General features: G+C 34.0%; 1 protein-coding gene across 1 annotated transcript in view; it reads right to left on the reverse strand.

Moving 5' to 3' along the window:
* Positions 1–2,889: 2,889 nt before the first annotated feature.
* The window catches only part of LOC145259967 (WD repeat, SAM and U-box domain-containing protein 1-like), a 53,624-nt gene continuing 42,039 nt past the window's right edge, over positions 2,890–14,474 (reverse strand). Inside the window, exons 9-13 of the mRNA XM_080117955.1 lie at positions 13,435–13,704; positions 11,478–11,573; positions 9,277–9,342; positions 7,359–7,509; positions 2,890–3,068 (exon numbers count right to left, since the gene is read on the reverse strand). Coding sequence (XP_079974081.1) covers positions 7,361–7,509; positions 9,277–9,342; positions 11,478–11,573; positions 13,435–13,704 — 581 coding nt within the window. The 3' untranslated portion in view covers positions 2,890–3,068; positions 7,359–7,360. The remainder of the gene's footprint in view (positions 3,069–7,358; positions 7,510–9,276; positions 9,343–11,477; positions 11,574–13,434; positions 13,705–14,474) is intronic.

Below are 14,474 nucleotides of genomic sequence, written 5' to 3' on the forward strand. Positions count from 1 at the left end.
TGTTCGTTGTTATGTTCAAATTTTCAGCTGTCATATTCTTTGGCCATCTGCAGGTACGTCTGACCATGACCTTTCGTGAATTTCAAACTGAACTCATTATTTGGATTATTCGGACTATTATTCCAATGTTGTAAAAGGAAACATCTCTGTTTGAGTCTCTAAAATAGTGGTTGAATGTCTGGCATCTGGTAGGATGCCCCATCCCTGGTAAAATCAAAATAAGGAAATTGCAAAAAAAAATTTTTTAAATTGCTAAACTAGAAATAATTAATCCCTTTTCTTATGTTTTGGAAATTTTGAGATAAGGATTCATAGTTCACATTATTTGAATTATGTCTGACTATTTGGTTGTTATGCTCGAACAGTGTTGTTATAGTTCAAACATCTCTAGGACCGTCCAGTACCCTCGCAAAGCAAAAAACAACCAGTTATGACAGCTGATTACTGTTGGAATCTGATGAGAAGCCTCCCTGCTGCTGAGCATTCCAAGACTTCGAAGAAATGGAAGTTCAAGCTCTGAAGTTTGAGCAATCGTGAAGCAACATACAGTTTACATGTACTTACCTTTATCAATTAAGTTTGCAGTAATCGATGTTTCTTTCAAGTAATCGATGTTTCTTTCAAGTAATCAATGTTTCTTACAAGTAATCGATGTTTCTTTCAAGTAATCAATGTTTCTTTCAAGTAATCAATGTTTCATACAAGTAATCGATGTTTCTTTCAAGTAATCAATGTTTCTTACAAGTAATCGATGTTTCTAACAAGTAATCGATGTTTCTTTCAAGTAATCGATGTTTCTAACAAGTAATCGATGTTTCTTTCAAGTAATCGATGTTTCTTTCAAGTAATCGATGTTTCTTTCAAGTAATCGATGTTTCTTTCAAGTAATCGATGTTTCTATCAAGTAATCGATGTTTCTATCAAGTAATCGATGTTTCTTACAAGTAATCAATGTTTCTTTCAAGTAATCAATGTTTCTTTCAAGTAATCGATGTTTCTTTCAAGTAATCGATGTTTCTATCAAGTAATCGATGTTTCTATCAAGTAATCGATGTTTCTTACAAGTAATCGATGTTTCTTTCAAGTAATCAATGTTTCTTTCAAGTAATCAATGTTTCTTTCAAGTAATCAATGTTTCTTTCAAGTAATCAATGTTTCTTTCAAGTAATCAATGTTTCTTTCAAGTAATCAATGTTTCTTTCAAGTAATCGATGTTTCTTACAAGTAATCGATGTTTCTATCAAGTAATCGATGTTTCTTACAAGTAATCGATGTTTCTTACAAGTAATCAATGTTTCTTACAAGTAATCAATGTTTCTTACAAGTAATCAATGTTTCTTACAAGTAATCGATGTTTCTATCAAGTAATCGATGTTTCTTACAAGTAATCAATATATGTTGTTGGTAAAACAATTTTTTCTTTTAAAAATATATTTAGGATGAAATGTGTTGATAAAAATCAGTTAATAATGCCACAAAAATGTAATCGATTTTGTCACAAGATCTGATTTTTTTTTTCAAGTCTACTTAGCACAAAAAAACCTGACATGATGGAGAGAGATGGATGCTGTTTTCTGATTCAGCATTACCCAAAAAATATCCTAAATCAGTTGTAGAAATATAAACAACATTGACAAAGTAAAAAATTGTTGGCCAATGTAATCAATTATTGCTATAGTAATAATTACAATATGGAAAATGAAAAGAGTTTTTTGTTTAATAGAAGAAAAGCGGTATTGCCTATACGTGTTTCTGCTCCATTAGAACAGACTATCTGTTTCGAAAACCTTCATTTTTTTTTCGCTCAAAAAGCATGACATCATTCTTCATTTGTGATCATTCGACTTTGTTTGGTTTACCGCTTTTTGACCCCTGTTGTCCCTGCATTGTCCTTATGTCACCCGTCTCTGTTTGCAGATTAAGGTCATCCTCACATATACGAATGTGACCCTTGCCAAAGTTCACACTATCTAACTTAATCGCTACTGACATAGAGTCCCTAATATGCATATACAGATGAAAAGTAAGCAAGTTTTAGTTACATAAGAAGTGACTGGTGTTTATTACTTGAATGTGTAAAGATACGATGGAAAATTGTATAACAAATTCAGTAATAAAAATAAACTTCATTTTTTTTTAAATAAAAAACAGACATTGTTCGACTGCATGAATACACAACAATGCACAAAATGCCAGTCTTCAGATTTCCAAACACAATTCAAATTGAAAATGAGTTCTTCTGTAGGAGATGTCTCCCTGAACTACTTCCTGGACTCTTTGAGTACTATATTATGATGTAAGATAAACCTCTCAAGGAGCAGTATTGTAATACCGTAAAATCAGCAGGAGTACTAGTAGTACGTAGCACATATGACTACCCATAATGGACACCACCAGATAGTAAGCTCCACTAACCCTTCAACTTAGCTTTGTAACCTTTTTGGTTAATATATCCTTCTTACACCTAATCCATGTTCTGTGTTTTCCTTCCGTGGTCCCAACCTTGGGTCCACATCTATACACATTAAACAATGCTTCAAGCAAACTACTTTAATCTATCATAAACTATTTATCGTGCAAAAATCCTTAACGAGGTACCAAAACTCTAATAGTACAGTTTATACATCATACCAATTTTTGTAGATGGGATTTGACAAAATTTAATCCAATTTTTTTATGCTATCTTTTGTTTATTGAATTCTTGCATGAAAGCATAGAATATGTAACAAAGTCTCCCATTTCCTTTATCCATTGAGTATCTAATTAAAAAAAAATATATGATTGCAATGAAATTACAAAAATCATTATACGTTTTCGAGTGCACAAAGAATATTAACAATCTATGCGGAGATAAGTTGTGCCTGGTAAATATGAAGACTGACCTCAATGAATGATTTCAGTATTTTTCTTATTGCGATTTTATTATTCAAATTTTAAAATCACCGGAATTTTCAGATATAAAAATGGTCCCATTTTTGAGGGAATGTTTTCATGTGACATCAATTGTTAAGATCTTCTTTCTTTTTATCGACACTGAATGAGTTTGTCTTGAGGTACTAACAGAGAATCTGAAAAAGAAAAAATTTTTCATATATATTATCTATAAAAGTGAATGTGTCTGTGTGTGTACATTTCCCTACGCAATAACTTTGTCAAGTTTAAGTCTACAGACTCGAAATTCGATATACAGGGTACTGAGATTTGGGAAAATCTTTGTGATTGGTTTTCGGTCAGAAATTTGGCTGTTAAGGGGTCAAAGTTTAACGATTTGACTTTTGAGAACTCTACTAAACTCCTCCGATAATTTTGGGTCTAAACACTTGAAATTTTACATATATGTTCCTTGGACATGGATCTAACTTAATAACTTGATTTGAGCCCAAAACAATAAATGTTAAGGCGTCATAATAGGGGTCAAAGTTTTTAAAAATTTGACCTCTGCGGTCTCTACCAAATTACTCAAACAATTTCTGGTCTAAACATTTGAAATTTTACATAAAGGGTATTCAGAGATAGGACAAGCTTTTTAATCGGTTTAGGTCAAAAGTTTTCAGTTACCAATATATAAATGTATGTATGTTTGCATGTGTGCCTAAAACTTTTGACAAAGGCGATGGATTTTACCAAGATCAGTATCGGTTTAAAGTTTGACCTTTCATACGACAAATATTGAAAAATTGGCTAAAAACATTAATATCTTCACCTTCAACTAGGCACTTTTCTACAGGGGGGGGGGGGCGCTTTTTTTGCCGATATTTTGGAAAGTTATCCTCTCCTTTAGATTGTCTAACCTTAATTTAAACATGAGTAACTTCAAGTTTGGTGGTGGTCGTAACTGAAAAGACGTCAGGTTTTTTTGCCCGTTCGTTTCCTTCTTTGCGGTACGGGTTCGAGCCTGCCTTCCTACTACTACTTTTTTTTTTTTTTGCTCAACATACACATCCAAACACCCGGGCAACGCCGGGCTGAAATGCTAGTATATATATAAAAGTGAAAGTGTCTGTCTGTCTGTGTATCTGTGTGTCTACATTTCCCTACACAATACCTCTGTTAATTTTAAGTCTACAGACTCGAAATTTGATATACAGGGTACTGAGATTTGGGAAAATCTTTGTGATTGGTTTTCGGCTAGAAATTTGGCTGTTAAGGGGTCAAAGTTCAACGATTTGACCTTTGAGAACTCTACCAAACTCCTCCGACAATTTTGGGTCTAAACACTTGAAGTTTTAGATATAGGTTCTTTGGACATGGATCTAACTTAATAACTTGATTTGAGCCCAAAACAATAAATGTTAAGGGGTCATAATAGGGGTCAAAGTTAAAAAAATTGACTTTTTTTTTTTTTGGTTTTGCTTAACATACACCTCCAAACACCCGGGCAACGCTGGGCTGAAATGCTAGTATATATATAAAATTCAAGAGCGTATTCAGTCATGTTTTTCATGCTTTTTGGACCCCCGACTCTCGGAGAAGTTAGCCAAAATCTTTTTCTCTAATTTAAAACGCCAGTAGGGCAGCCAGAGGCAGGCAGGCATTTTGCCTCGAGTAAATAATTTGGCAAGGAGTAGTCTATCATTAGCCATAGCTATTCGTTACCGACAAGTTTCTTTTGTTTATTAAAGGAAACGAGCTTAGTCTTGGCAGCATTAAATGTTAGAATCCATTTTTGTCCCAATTCCACTATAGACTGGAGATCTTCCTGCTGCTAATGTGGGGAATTATTTACTGCTTGCAAATCAATTCTTACCTGACATTTCGCAATAATGCCTTGAAAGTTTATCTATCTATAGAAGAATTTTGCAATGTTGGATTCGTTTTAGTAAAAATATTTACTAATTTATTTTGATTTCTTTGTACAAAAATGAAACGAAAGTTTTCATATGGTTTTGTTGATTTTGCTTCATACATCATTCATACTAGTGGCAAAAGGTACCAGGGCTTAACAAAAAACTAAGAAACATAATAAATTATAATTAGAACAACCCCAAAATTGCATTTGATAATCAGGTTGAGTAATTTGACAAAATAATTATATAAAAAATTTTATAAATCAAAGTATTTAAATTTCACATTATAAAAACATTCGATGAACATTAATTGTAATTTTTTTAGGTTACAATAATTATAATAAAAAATGAATGAAACAAGATAAAGCTTTACTAAAATGAAACAAACGATACATTATATTTTGTAAAAATTTTGTTACAAAAGTTTGGACCCCCTCTTCATCCTTCTTGGTTATGCCCTTGATAAAAATAGGTATCTGTATCTTTTTATACAAGCTGGTCTCTAGAAAACTAGGAAATTTGTAAAACAGTAATTTATTTTTACAAAGACAAATACAATACAATCACAGGTGCTTAAATTGTAGTCTGTTCAAATCAAAGAAATGAATAAACCATTACCATAAAATTTACAACCCAATATTTCCTAGTTTTCTAACACCCATATAAGCATAGGACTCATTCTTAAACTAATTAACCAATCATCATGAATTATTGAACACATTTTGATAGGGGGTTCAAATGTGAATTCCAATGCCCATAAGACACTGTCTTTGAGTGTCTAAGGTCTTTTTATACAGGGGTTTGTAAGGACAACCTGGCATTAGGATATTTTTCACTACAAGTAAACTCTGACTAAATATTCAAAATCACATAGTATTCATGGCCGAAATAGGATCTCCTTCGTATGTTATGTTATGTTGTAGTTCTATTTATTCATAAATCGTGTGCCAAAATGCTCGGCGAATGTATATAACAAACACGGTCAATTTTGAGTATATAAAAAAAAGTGACAATCTTATTCTTGCAATAATACTTCCACAAATATTGCTATGGAGAGAGAGATGGTGTGCGGTGGAGTGTTGTGGGTGACGACAAAATGACAAGTCAATCAGCTCAGTTTCCATCAATCTCTCTGACTGACTTCTTCCTTGGCTGGCATTCGTTTTTATTTACAAAAATACTTTAGATAGGAATTTTGTTTTTTGATGTCGCATTCCACTGGCCCTTATTAAATTCATCCAAGGCCAAATTTCAATATGACTGTTTTCCAAACTTGTCAGTTGAAGAATGTTGATTTCAAACTGTACATTTCTTACAATTGTTATGATTTGTGATGACATTTCTTGGTTTGAAGACTTAACAACACAGCTCCATATGCGTGTGTGCACTCAGCAATAATCCCGGCATTGCCCAGAATACTATTTAACAGCTAATAATAATAGCTAACCAACACTGGTTTTTGCAAGGAATACTGCACCTTCTCCAAGTGATATTACCTTAAGTAACAACATGAAGCTGAGACAGGTACTCTTTTAGTAATCTATTAAATGATGTCATTTGGAATCTGACAAGTCAATATTTGATTCTGTGTAGCCATTTTGTATTTTTTTTTTTTAACTTCTAACACATAATTGTCAGATTCCTAAACAAGTCACACATCACATGATAATACTTTCACAAAACTTAAGAAAAAACTCGAATGCCCACTAGACACTACTATCTTTGAGTGTCTAAGGTCTCTCTATACAAGAGTTTGTCAGGACAACCTGGCATGAGGATACTTTTTTCTACAAGTAAACCTGGCTAAATATTCAAATTCACATTTTGTAATCGCAGCCCAAATAAGATCTCCTTAGTATAGCCAACACAGACTAGTTTTTGCAAGGAATGGTGCACCTTCTCCAAATAATGTTACTTCAAGTAACAGTACTAATCTGGATACTCCACCAGACTAGATCAATTCTTGTACTGGAATCCAGTAAGACCAAGAGACCACAAGAAAAATATACTATAACATATTGAAATGGTCAGTCGGGGAGAGCAAAATTATGTTCTTAATTTCTTTTCTAACTCCGTGTTTGAGAGGCACAGGAGACCTTTAATGGAATATTCGAATGTTTATGCATCTCATATAGATATCAAATGTTAGCCACAGGAAAAGAGGTCGCTTGATTTCTGAGGACTTCGACTGAAGTAAAATGAAAAAAGGGAACTATATTCAGTTTGATGCAAAGGGTGTAAGAAAGAGAGTGAAAGACCTTCATAAAAATGATATAAAAATTTACTGATTGAATTTTGGTATTAGAGTCACAAGAAATTGAAAACTTAATTACCTCCCCTGTCAACTCTCCAATTTGAATCAGAAGATTTTGAAACCAAATTACTAGATTTTACAAATGTCTTTTTTCATGATTAATTAATTTTCTACCTTATCGTTTTCTGTAATTTTTGGATATGTTACTATTTGCAAACTAACAATTACATAGAATTGTATACATAGGTGCCATTTGTTTTACTTAAAATTCAGTATATTTTCGATATTTAAATATAGAAGCACCGATTTTTACACACCTTCAACTGGTAATGTGACGCTGTATCAACATTTTAACAGTTCGATTGGGTGTTGTTTGCTGGTTCAAGAGGAGGGAGTTTGTCATTGGGCTCCGACTGTTGCCAGCCTTTATCCAGGACTCTATGGCTGCCCTTTCATAAGTGTAACCATCTGGAAAAATGATAAAAAAAAAAAAATCATTACTTTAATAAACCCTAGAACTGATTTCATTCCTGGTCTAAGGTTGCTGGAAAAATTGTTGGATCATTCTATTGCTCTCAAAAATATCTTAATCCTGATGCAATATGAAACAATGGCCAATAATCAAAGAAAACAATCTCTAAAAAACATTAAAAATTAGTTGGGTTTTTCAAATAATTGAAAAACATTTGAAATTATTTATTCATGATGTTCTTTTTAGCCTCTGTTTAGTCTTGTGAGACAATGGATACCCCCTGCAAAGGGCAACTGCATCTGTAATTGTGAGGCAAGGGTCTTACTTCACTCTTTAGCTGTGTATTGAGAGAGAAAGTACTACAAATGAGAGAGAGAGAGAGAGGAAATACTACAGATGTGAGAGAGAGAGAGAGAGAGGCAGAAAGAAAGTACTACAAATGAGAGAGAGAAAATACTACAGATGTGAGAGAGAGAGAGACAGAAAGAAAGTACTACAAATGAGAGAGAAAGAGAAAATACTAGAGAGAGAGAGAGAGAGAGAGAGAGAAAGTATTACAAATGAGAGAGAGAGGGGCAGAAAGAAAGTACTACAAATGAGAGAGAAAGAGAAAATACTAGAAAGAGAGAGAGAAAGAGAGAGACAGAAAATACTACAAATGAGAGAGAGACAGAGAGGAAGAAAGAAAGTACTACAAATGAGAAAGAAAGAGAAAATACTAGAGAGAGAGAGAGAGAGAAAATACTACAAATGAGAGAGAGAGAGAGAGGCAGAAAGAAAGTACTACAAATGAGAGAGAAAGAGAAAATACTAGAGAGAGAGAGAGAAAGTACTACAAATGAGAGAGAGAGAGGCAGAAAGAAAGTACTACAAATGAGAGAGAAAGAGAAAATACTACAGTGAGAGAGAGAGAGAGAGAGGCAGAAAGAAAGTACTACAAATGAGAAAGAAAGAGAAAATACTACAGATGTGTGAGAGAGAGAGAGAGAAAATACTACAAATGAGAGAGAGTGAGTGCAACCGGCCATGCTTCGGAACAGTTGCTCCCTTCCTATGGTGGATGGGTTAAGAGTAATGCATATGGATGGCATATTCTGGAGAAAAAAAAATAAAGCAAAACAGAAACCAAGGCATTGTAAAACCCAATTATCATATCGGGGAAGGACTATATGTTAGTGAATCCAAAGTGCTCAATATATTAGACAAGGCAAGTATATTTAATAAGCGCAGCGCTGAACATCCACAGAATGCTAACATCAATGTATTACATATGAAAGAGTCTGCTGTGGAATTCCTACAGGTCCCACGAGTAAAAAGATGAGAAAAATAAAAGAAAAAGATACCAAGAAAAATATAAAATAAAATGAAAACAAAAAGTAAAATGAAAATAAAAAGCTAATTTAAAAAAAAAAGATTTTTATTAAAAAGACAAAAAATTAAAAATATAAAATCAAAAAGATAAGAAAAATATAATAAAATAAAAAATATAAAATAAAATGAAACAAAATGTAAGATGAAAATTAAAAGCTAGTTTTTTTATTTTTGTTCAAAAAGATAAATATAAAATATATAAAATGAAGATAATAAAAAGGATACGAAATAAAAATAAAATTAAAAATAAGATAAAAAGTATAATAAAAATAAAAACAAAAAATAAAAACAAAAGAAAAAATAGATAAAAAAGATAAAAAATAATAAATTTAATAAATAAAAGACAAAATAAATAAAAATTAACAATAATAAAAAGATAATAAAAAAGTTACCTGCAGCTATCACAGGATCTTGCATAATTTCACGAGATATGGGACAGAGGAATTCATCCGGCGTGTCTACAAATAAATTCGATAGGATGTTTAAAGTTTGCACTTTTCTTTAATGAAATCTTAAGATTAACTAATTTGCATATCTCATTGCAAAAGGACATCCCATTAATTCATTGTTTTCTAATTCAATGATTGTTTACACTTAATCCAATATTCTATTTAGGAATATTTTCTATATTGTCGATAAATGTTTAGCATTTTAGAAGAAAAAAAATCTTTGCCGATTTTTTCAGTCAATTTACTTGGAGGGAAATGGAGGGCGATCTAGTTCTACATTATAAATTAAAATTAAAGCTCTTAACACTACCATTATGCAATTTAATTCCACCATAATGCATTTTGGTTCTTTCATAAACAAAAACTTGTCTAGCTACAACCACTGTCAATAATTCCCCTTTCTCACTGTCTTTTTTTTGTTTTACAAAGGAGTCGCCACTTATCAAGGCCCGGAGGCCACTCGAGGATAAGGGTTAATGAGTGTACAGTGGCCAAGGGGAACATGTCGTAGTCTCTGCACCTAAAATTAAACAGACTTTTCCTGAACAGAGTTTCTTTCCAGGAACTACCATCTGTGGAACACAATGCCATGTACTGTGTTTCACAGATAGGTAGTTTTAGGAAAGAAACTTTGTTCATGGAATTTTTGTTTAGTTTTAAAAACAGATATAAAATAGTAAAAATTGTTGACAATTATTGCAGATAGATGAATGTGGAAAGAAAGTGCACGCCTGTGGAACTCGCTTCCGTTTGCCTGTTTCCCACCTGACTACAACTTGGATGTCTTAAAGTCCAACATAAACAAATTCAAGGTCAAAATAATTGACAGGGATGCAAGTGGAAGGTCAGGCGACTCAAGGAGGCAGTACATATGCTAACCAAAGAAAAATTACTAAGCAGACCAAACCTAGAGATTGGTAATATTTAGGGGCCACTAATTGTAGAAAAAAAAAAAAAAAAAGAAATCAGCGATGAACGGGAGATAATCCCCTGTTGATCTTTATTAGAGTTACCCCCCTCCTTTGTCGACCAATTTTTTCACAAGTACGAAACCATAGCCATAAAATAGTGACTAACTCAAAGAATACAAAAAATATCTTTGGAGCCAGTAACGTTTCTTTCTTTTTCAAACAACAACAAACATGGACAATCCAACCGAAACATAGCACAAATAACACTCAAGATGAAAACAATAATCCAATCAATACAAATAATATAGATGAATGTCTGTTGCGAATGTTTTATGGGGGGGGGGGGATAGATTGAAGCTCAGTCGAGCCCCTGCCATAGAAATACTGATAGAGCAGAGAGAAACACTTGCAAAGTTGTGCATATAAAAATAATGCAAAAAAGTAAACAAGAATGATGCAACACCAGAATTCTCAAGTAAAAATAAAATAACTTCAAGAAAGTCACAATGTAAAGAAAAAACAAGTGAAGCATGCATAGTCCCCCATGAGTGCACAGTGAACAAGGCATAAAAAAATGACTAAGTTCAGCATTTGCACCCCCCCCTCCTCATTAAAATTGTGGGGTCTGCATACGTGCCTAGTCCACAAAGTATGGAAATAAAAAATTTAAAAAAAAACGTTTACAAGTATTTTTGATATAGATGTACATAATAATACTTTGATAAGTATGTTTTTACTTAAATAGGAATGTTATAATAAAATTGTGGGGTCTGTGTTTGTGCCTGGCCTCCAAAGAATGGAAATAGGCACAAACTTTAATAAAGACTTTTCATATCTATCTACATAAGTATACTTTGATAATTATGTTCCAGTTTGAAGAAATATGGTATAATAAAATTATTGGGTGTTCGTTCGCGCATGACCTCCATAGAATGTAAATATGTCACAAAGTTAAAAAAGGTTTTTTAATATAGATCCACAGAATATTGTGGCAAGTGTTTCAGTATGAAAAGGTATGGTATAATAAATTATGGGGTTTATCTATTTTATTTTTACTTTCATCATATTTTTCTTTGCTTTTGATACCTCCAATTCGAAGCTATCTCTTTACAACCCTTGCTTTTCATAACCTATCATACTTTCATAAATCAGTCCATTTTCTGTAGGCTGTTTTTGAACCCAGTCAACGACGGGTACTTTTGCTAATATTTATATAAAATGATAAGAACTTACAGTCAAAATCAGCCTTTGAGGAAGTTGTTGCAGTTGTTACGCTTTCTGTGAGGAAACTCCTAGCACGGATAATCTTGTTTCGGATACCATAAGCCTCTGAAAAAAAAAAAAATATATATATATATATATATTATATGCAAAAAGTATACAGATATTTTTTAATTTATAAATTGCCAAGATAGCAAAACTTTTGAAAAATGTCAGTGTAACATAATATGGTGGCGCTATGCAAATGCCGAGTCGCGTGCAAAGTGACGTCGTCGTAAAGAAAAAGACTATCAACAGAACGTGTGCACAAACTGACAATGACGTTCGGGAGGAGAGCGGTCAGAGAGAAGAAGCACAATTAGGTTTTATTTGAGAAAGTACCTGGAAACAAATGTCATTGTTATAAAAAAAAAAAAAAAAAGAAGTGGAGTTATTACTTGTCCTATGTTCCCTGCGACGTACTCTGCTACAACGTGTTGGGTCCTGGATTTCTACATGTTATCGCGTATGCAACGTTACTGTTGTCTTAAGTTAAGGAAAACAGAAGTCTTACCATGGGCGAGGTCGGGCAATAAAGAGAGAGATATTAAAGATGGCGCCTGTGGCCTCACAAAATCTTGCCGCATACATGCAAATGAGGAAGATAGGCTATATAAAAGCAGTCCCAGTTGAGAAGTAGGATTGTGACCTTTGATGATTGTTGAATGTCTAGCCACGCATTTGTGGGACCACTGTCACGACTTTTCACGAGTTGATCAACTAAAGAACAGTTACATCAGTAACCTCGTCATCCAAATACACTTTTTCCACATCTGAGTTCTCATCCGTTTCCATTGTCTCACACTACTTGCACACAAAATGATTATCATCTATACTCTTCTCCTTTATGTATCAGATCTGTTTTTGCAGACGTCGATAGTCAAGGCCCATCAGTCCGTTCTGCATTCGAACCATTTCACCATGATGCAGTATAGTATATAGTAGATTGTAATTACTTGTTATGGGGCAGTTCTCATTCAGAACTGGTAGTCTTAGCCATTGTACCTCAATCGGTATCATTTGTCTAATACAACGAAGAGTTGACCAACTCTGGAAGAAACCATCAGGCTGCTCAACAGTTCATTCATCACCTGCCTTTTTTTTTCTTTTTTTTTTTTTTTTTTTTTACATGGAGGTCACCACTTATCAAGGCCTGAAGGCCACTCAGGGATAAGGGTTATTGCATGTACAGTAATCAATGAGATAGTATTGTAGTAATCATTAGTATTAGGGGTTTTGATAAAGTGTCTTACTTAAGGGGGCGGTTTGTCAGGAGTTTGTTTATGTTGGACTTGAAGACATCCAAGTTGTAGTCAGGTGGGAAACAGGCAAGCGGCAGAGAGTTCCACTGGCGTGCAGTTCTAAGAAAGAAGCTCTACTCATGGAATCTACGTTTGGATTTAGGCACAGATAAAGAGTGGGGAAAATTATTGACAGTAGTTTCAGCCAGACGGGTGTTTATCGTGAAAGATTGGCGAGGGGGGGGACAAGGGATTGGAGCTCAGACGAGCACCTGCCATGGAAATAATGATAAAACAAAGACAGGCTTGCAACATCTCTCCTGTGGGAGAGAGGTTGCAGGGAAGAGAAAAGGGCATCCCCCACTAAACCACAAAGTCTATTTTGTACTCGGGTCACTTCACTTCAAAAATATCATGCATCAAATCGGCAACCCGATCCAGCCAGTATGAATCACAAACATTTGACTGAGGAACAATGGTGCTTGTTTACATTCAAAGCTAACAGCTCCAAATTCTGAAGACTCCAAATTCTGAAGACTCCAAATTCTGAAGACTCCAACTCTGAAATTTCGTTCGACTACCAAGGCAAGAAAATCTCCAACTTTTGATTTAAACTTCAAGTTGTTTGACCACAGAAACGTTCTACGATCGAGGTATTACTGCATATGGTGAAACATATTTCTACTTACTGATTCCTAGAGAATTTTCCAGAGTCGATTGGTCTAAGGCGAGAAGTTCGGAACCATCAATGACATTCTGTCGGAAATTATCTTCATACTCGCTGTATCCAATGTGTCCAATCCAGCAACATACATCATCCACGGTCCATCTGTTGACCGGTTTCTGCCAATCAGATGCATCAGAAGGATCACTCTGTAATAGATTAGGCATGGAAGACGATGATGTGGAAACAACTGGACTTGGGTTGGCAGTAGTAGCAGTATCAGAAACACTGGCATCTGAAAAAAAGAAATAGAAATGCTGTGAAAAGAGGCTAACGAAATTAAAAAAGGGTTGACATGCTGTGAAAATAACAAAAAACAATATATTGTTTACAATAGGTATCATTTTAGCAACTAATAGGAAGTTTTGTTTTTATGTATATAATAACGAATCACCACTTATCAAGGCGAAAAGCCACTTGAGAATAAGGGTTAATGAGATTGTCCAGTGCATACTGTGGGAGGAGTGAAAAAAAATGAATAGAATTTTATTATTTAAGCATTTGTTAACATTTGACTTGAAGATGACCGTGTTGTAAACAATTAAATGATATTGTGTTCCACAGATGGAAAGAAACCCGGTTCATGGAAGTTCCATTTGGTTTTAGGTAGACAGAGGAAAGAAAGGGAATTTCTTTGCAGTGATGAACCAGAGATTAGAGCACAGTCGAGCACTTACCATGGAAATAAAGACAGATTATCAAGACAAGCAATATCGTTTCTGTAAGAAAGTAGTCATCAGTATTTACTTTTGAATCAGCTTTCTTTAAAGGAGGAAGTTTCAGGGGAATATTAAATTTACAAGTGGTCCCCTGTTGCATGTGTAGCCTGGTCAGAGGAGATGACGACGTTAGGTTTTTGCGCTTCTTGCAAGAAGGTGTCAATGTCCTCCTACAGCATTTGGTATCCCCAAATGGTTACCCATCTGGTACTGACGAGGTTCAATGTTGCTTAATTTTTATCTAACCCTAAACCCGTTGTGTGAGCGTGATTATGCTGTGTTTAAA

Source organism: Euprymna scolopes, chromosome 35 (genome assembly GCF_053919585.1).
Source record: "Euprymna scolopes isolate OS-2025 chromosome 35, ASM5391958v1, whole genome shotgun sequence".
NCBI lineage: Eukaryota > Metazoa > Mollusca > Cephalopoda > Sepiida > Sepiolidae > Euprymna > Euprymna scolopes.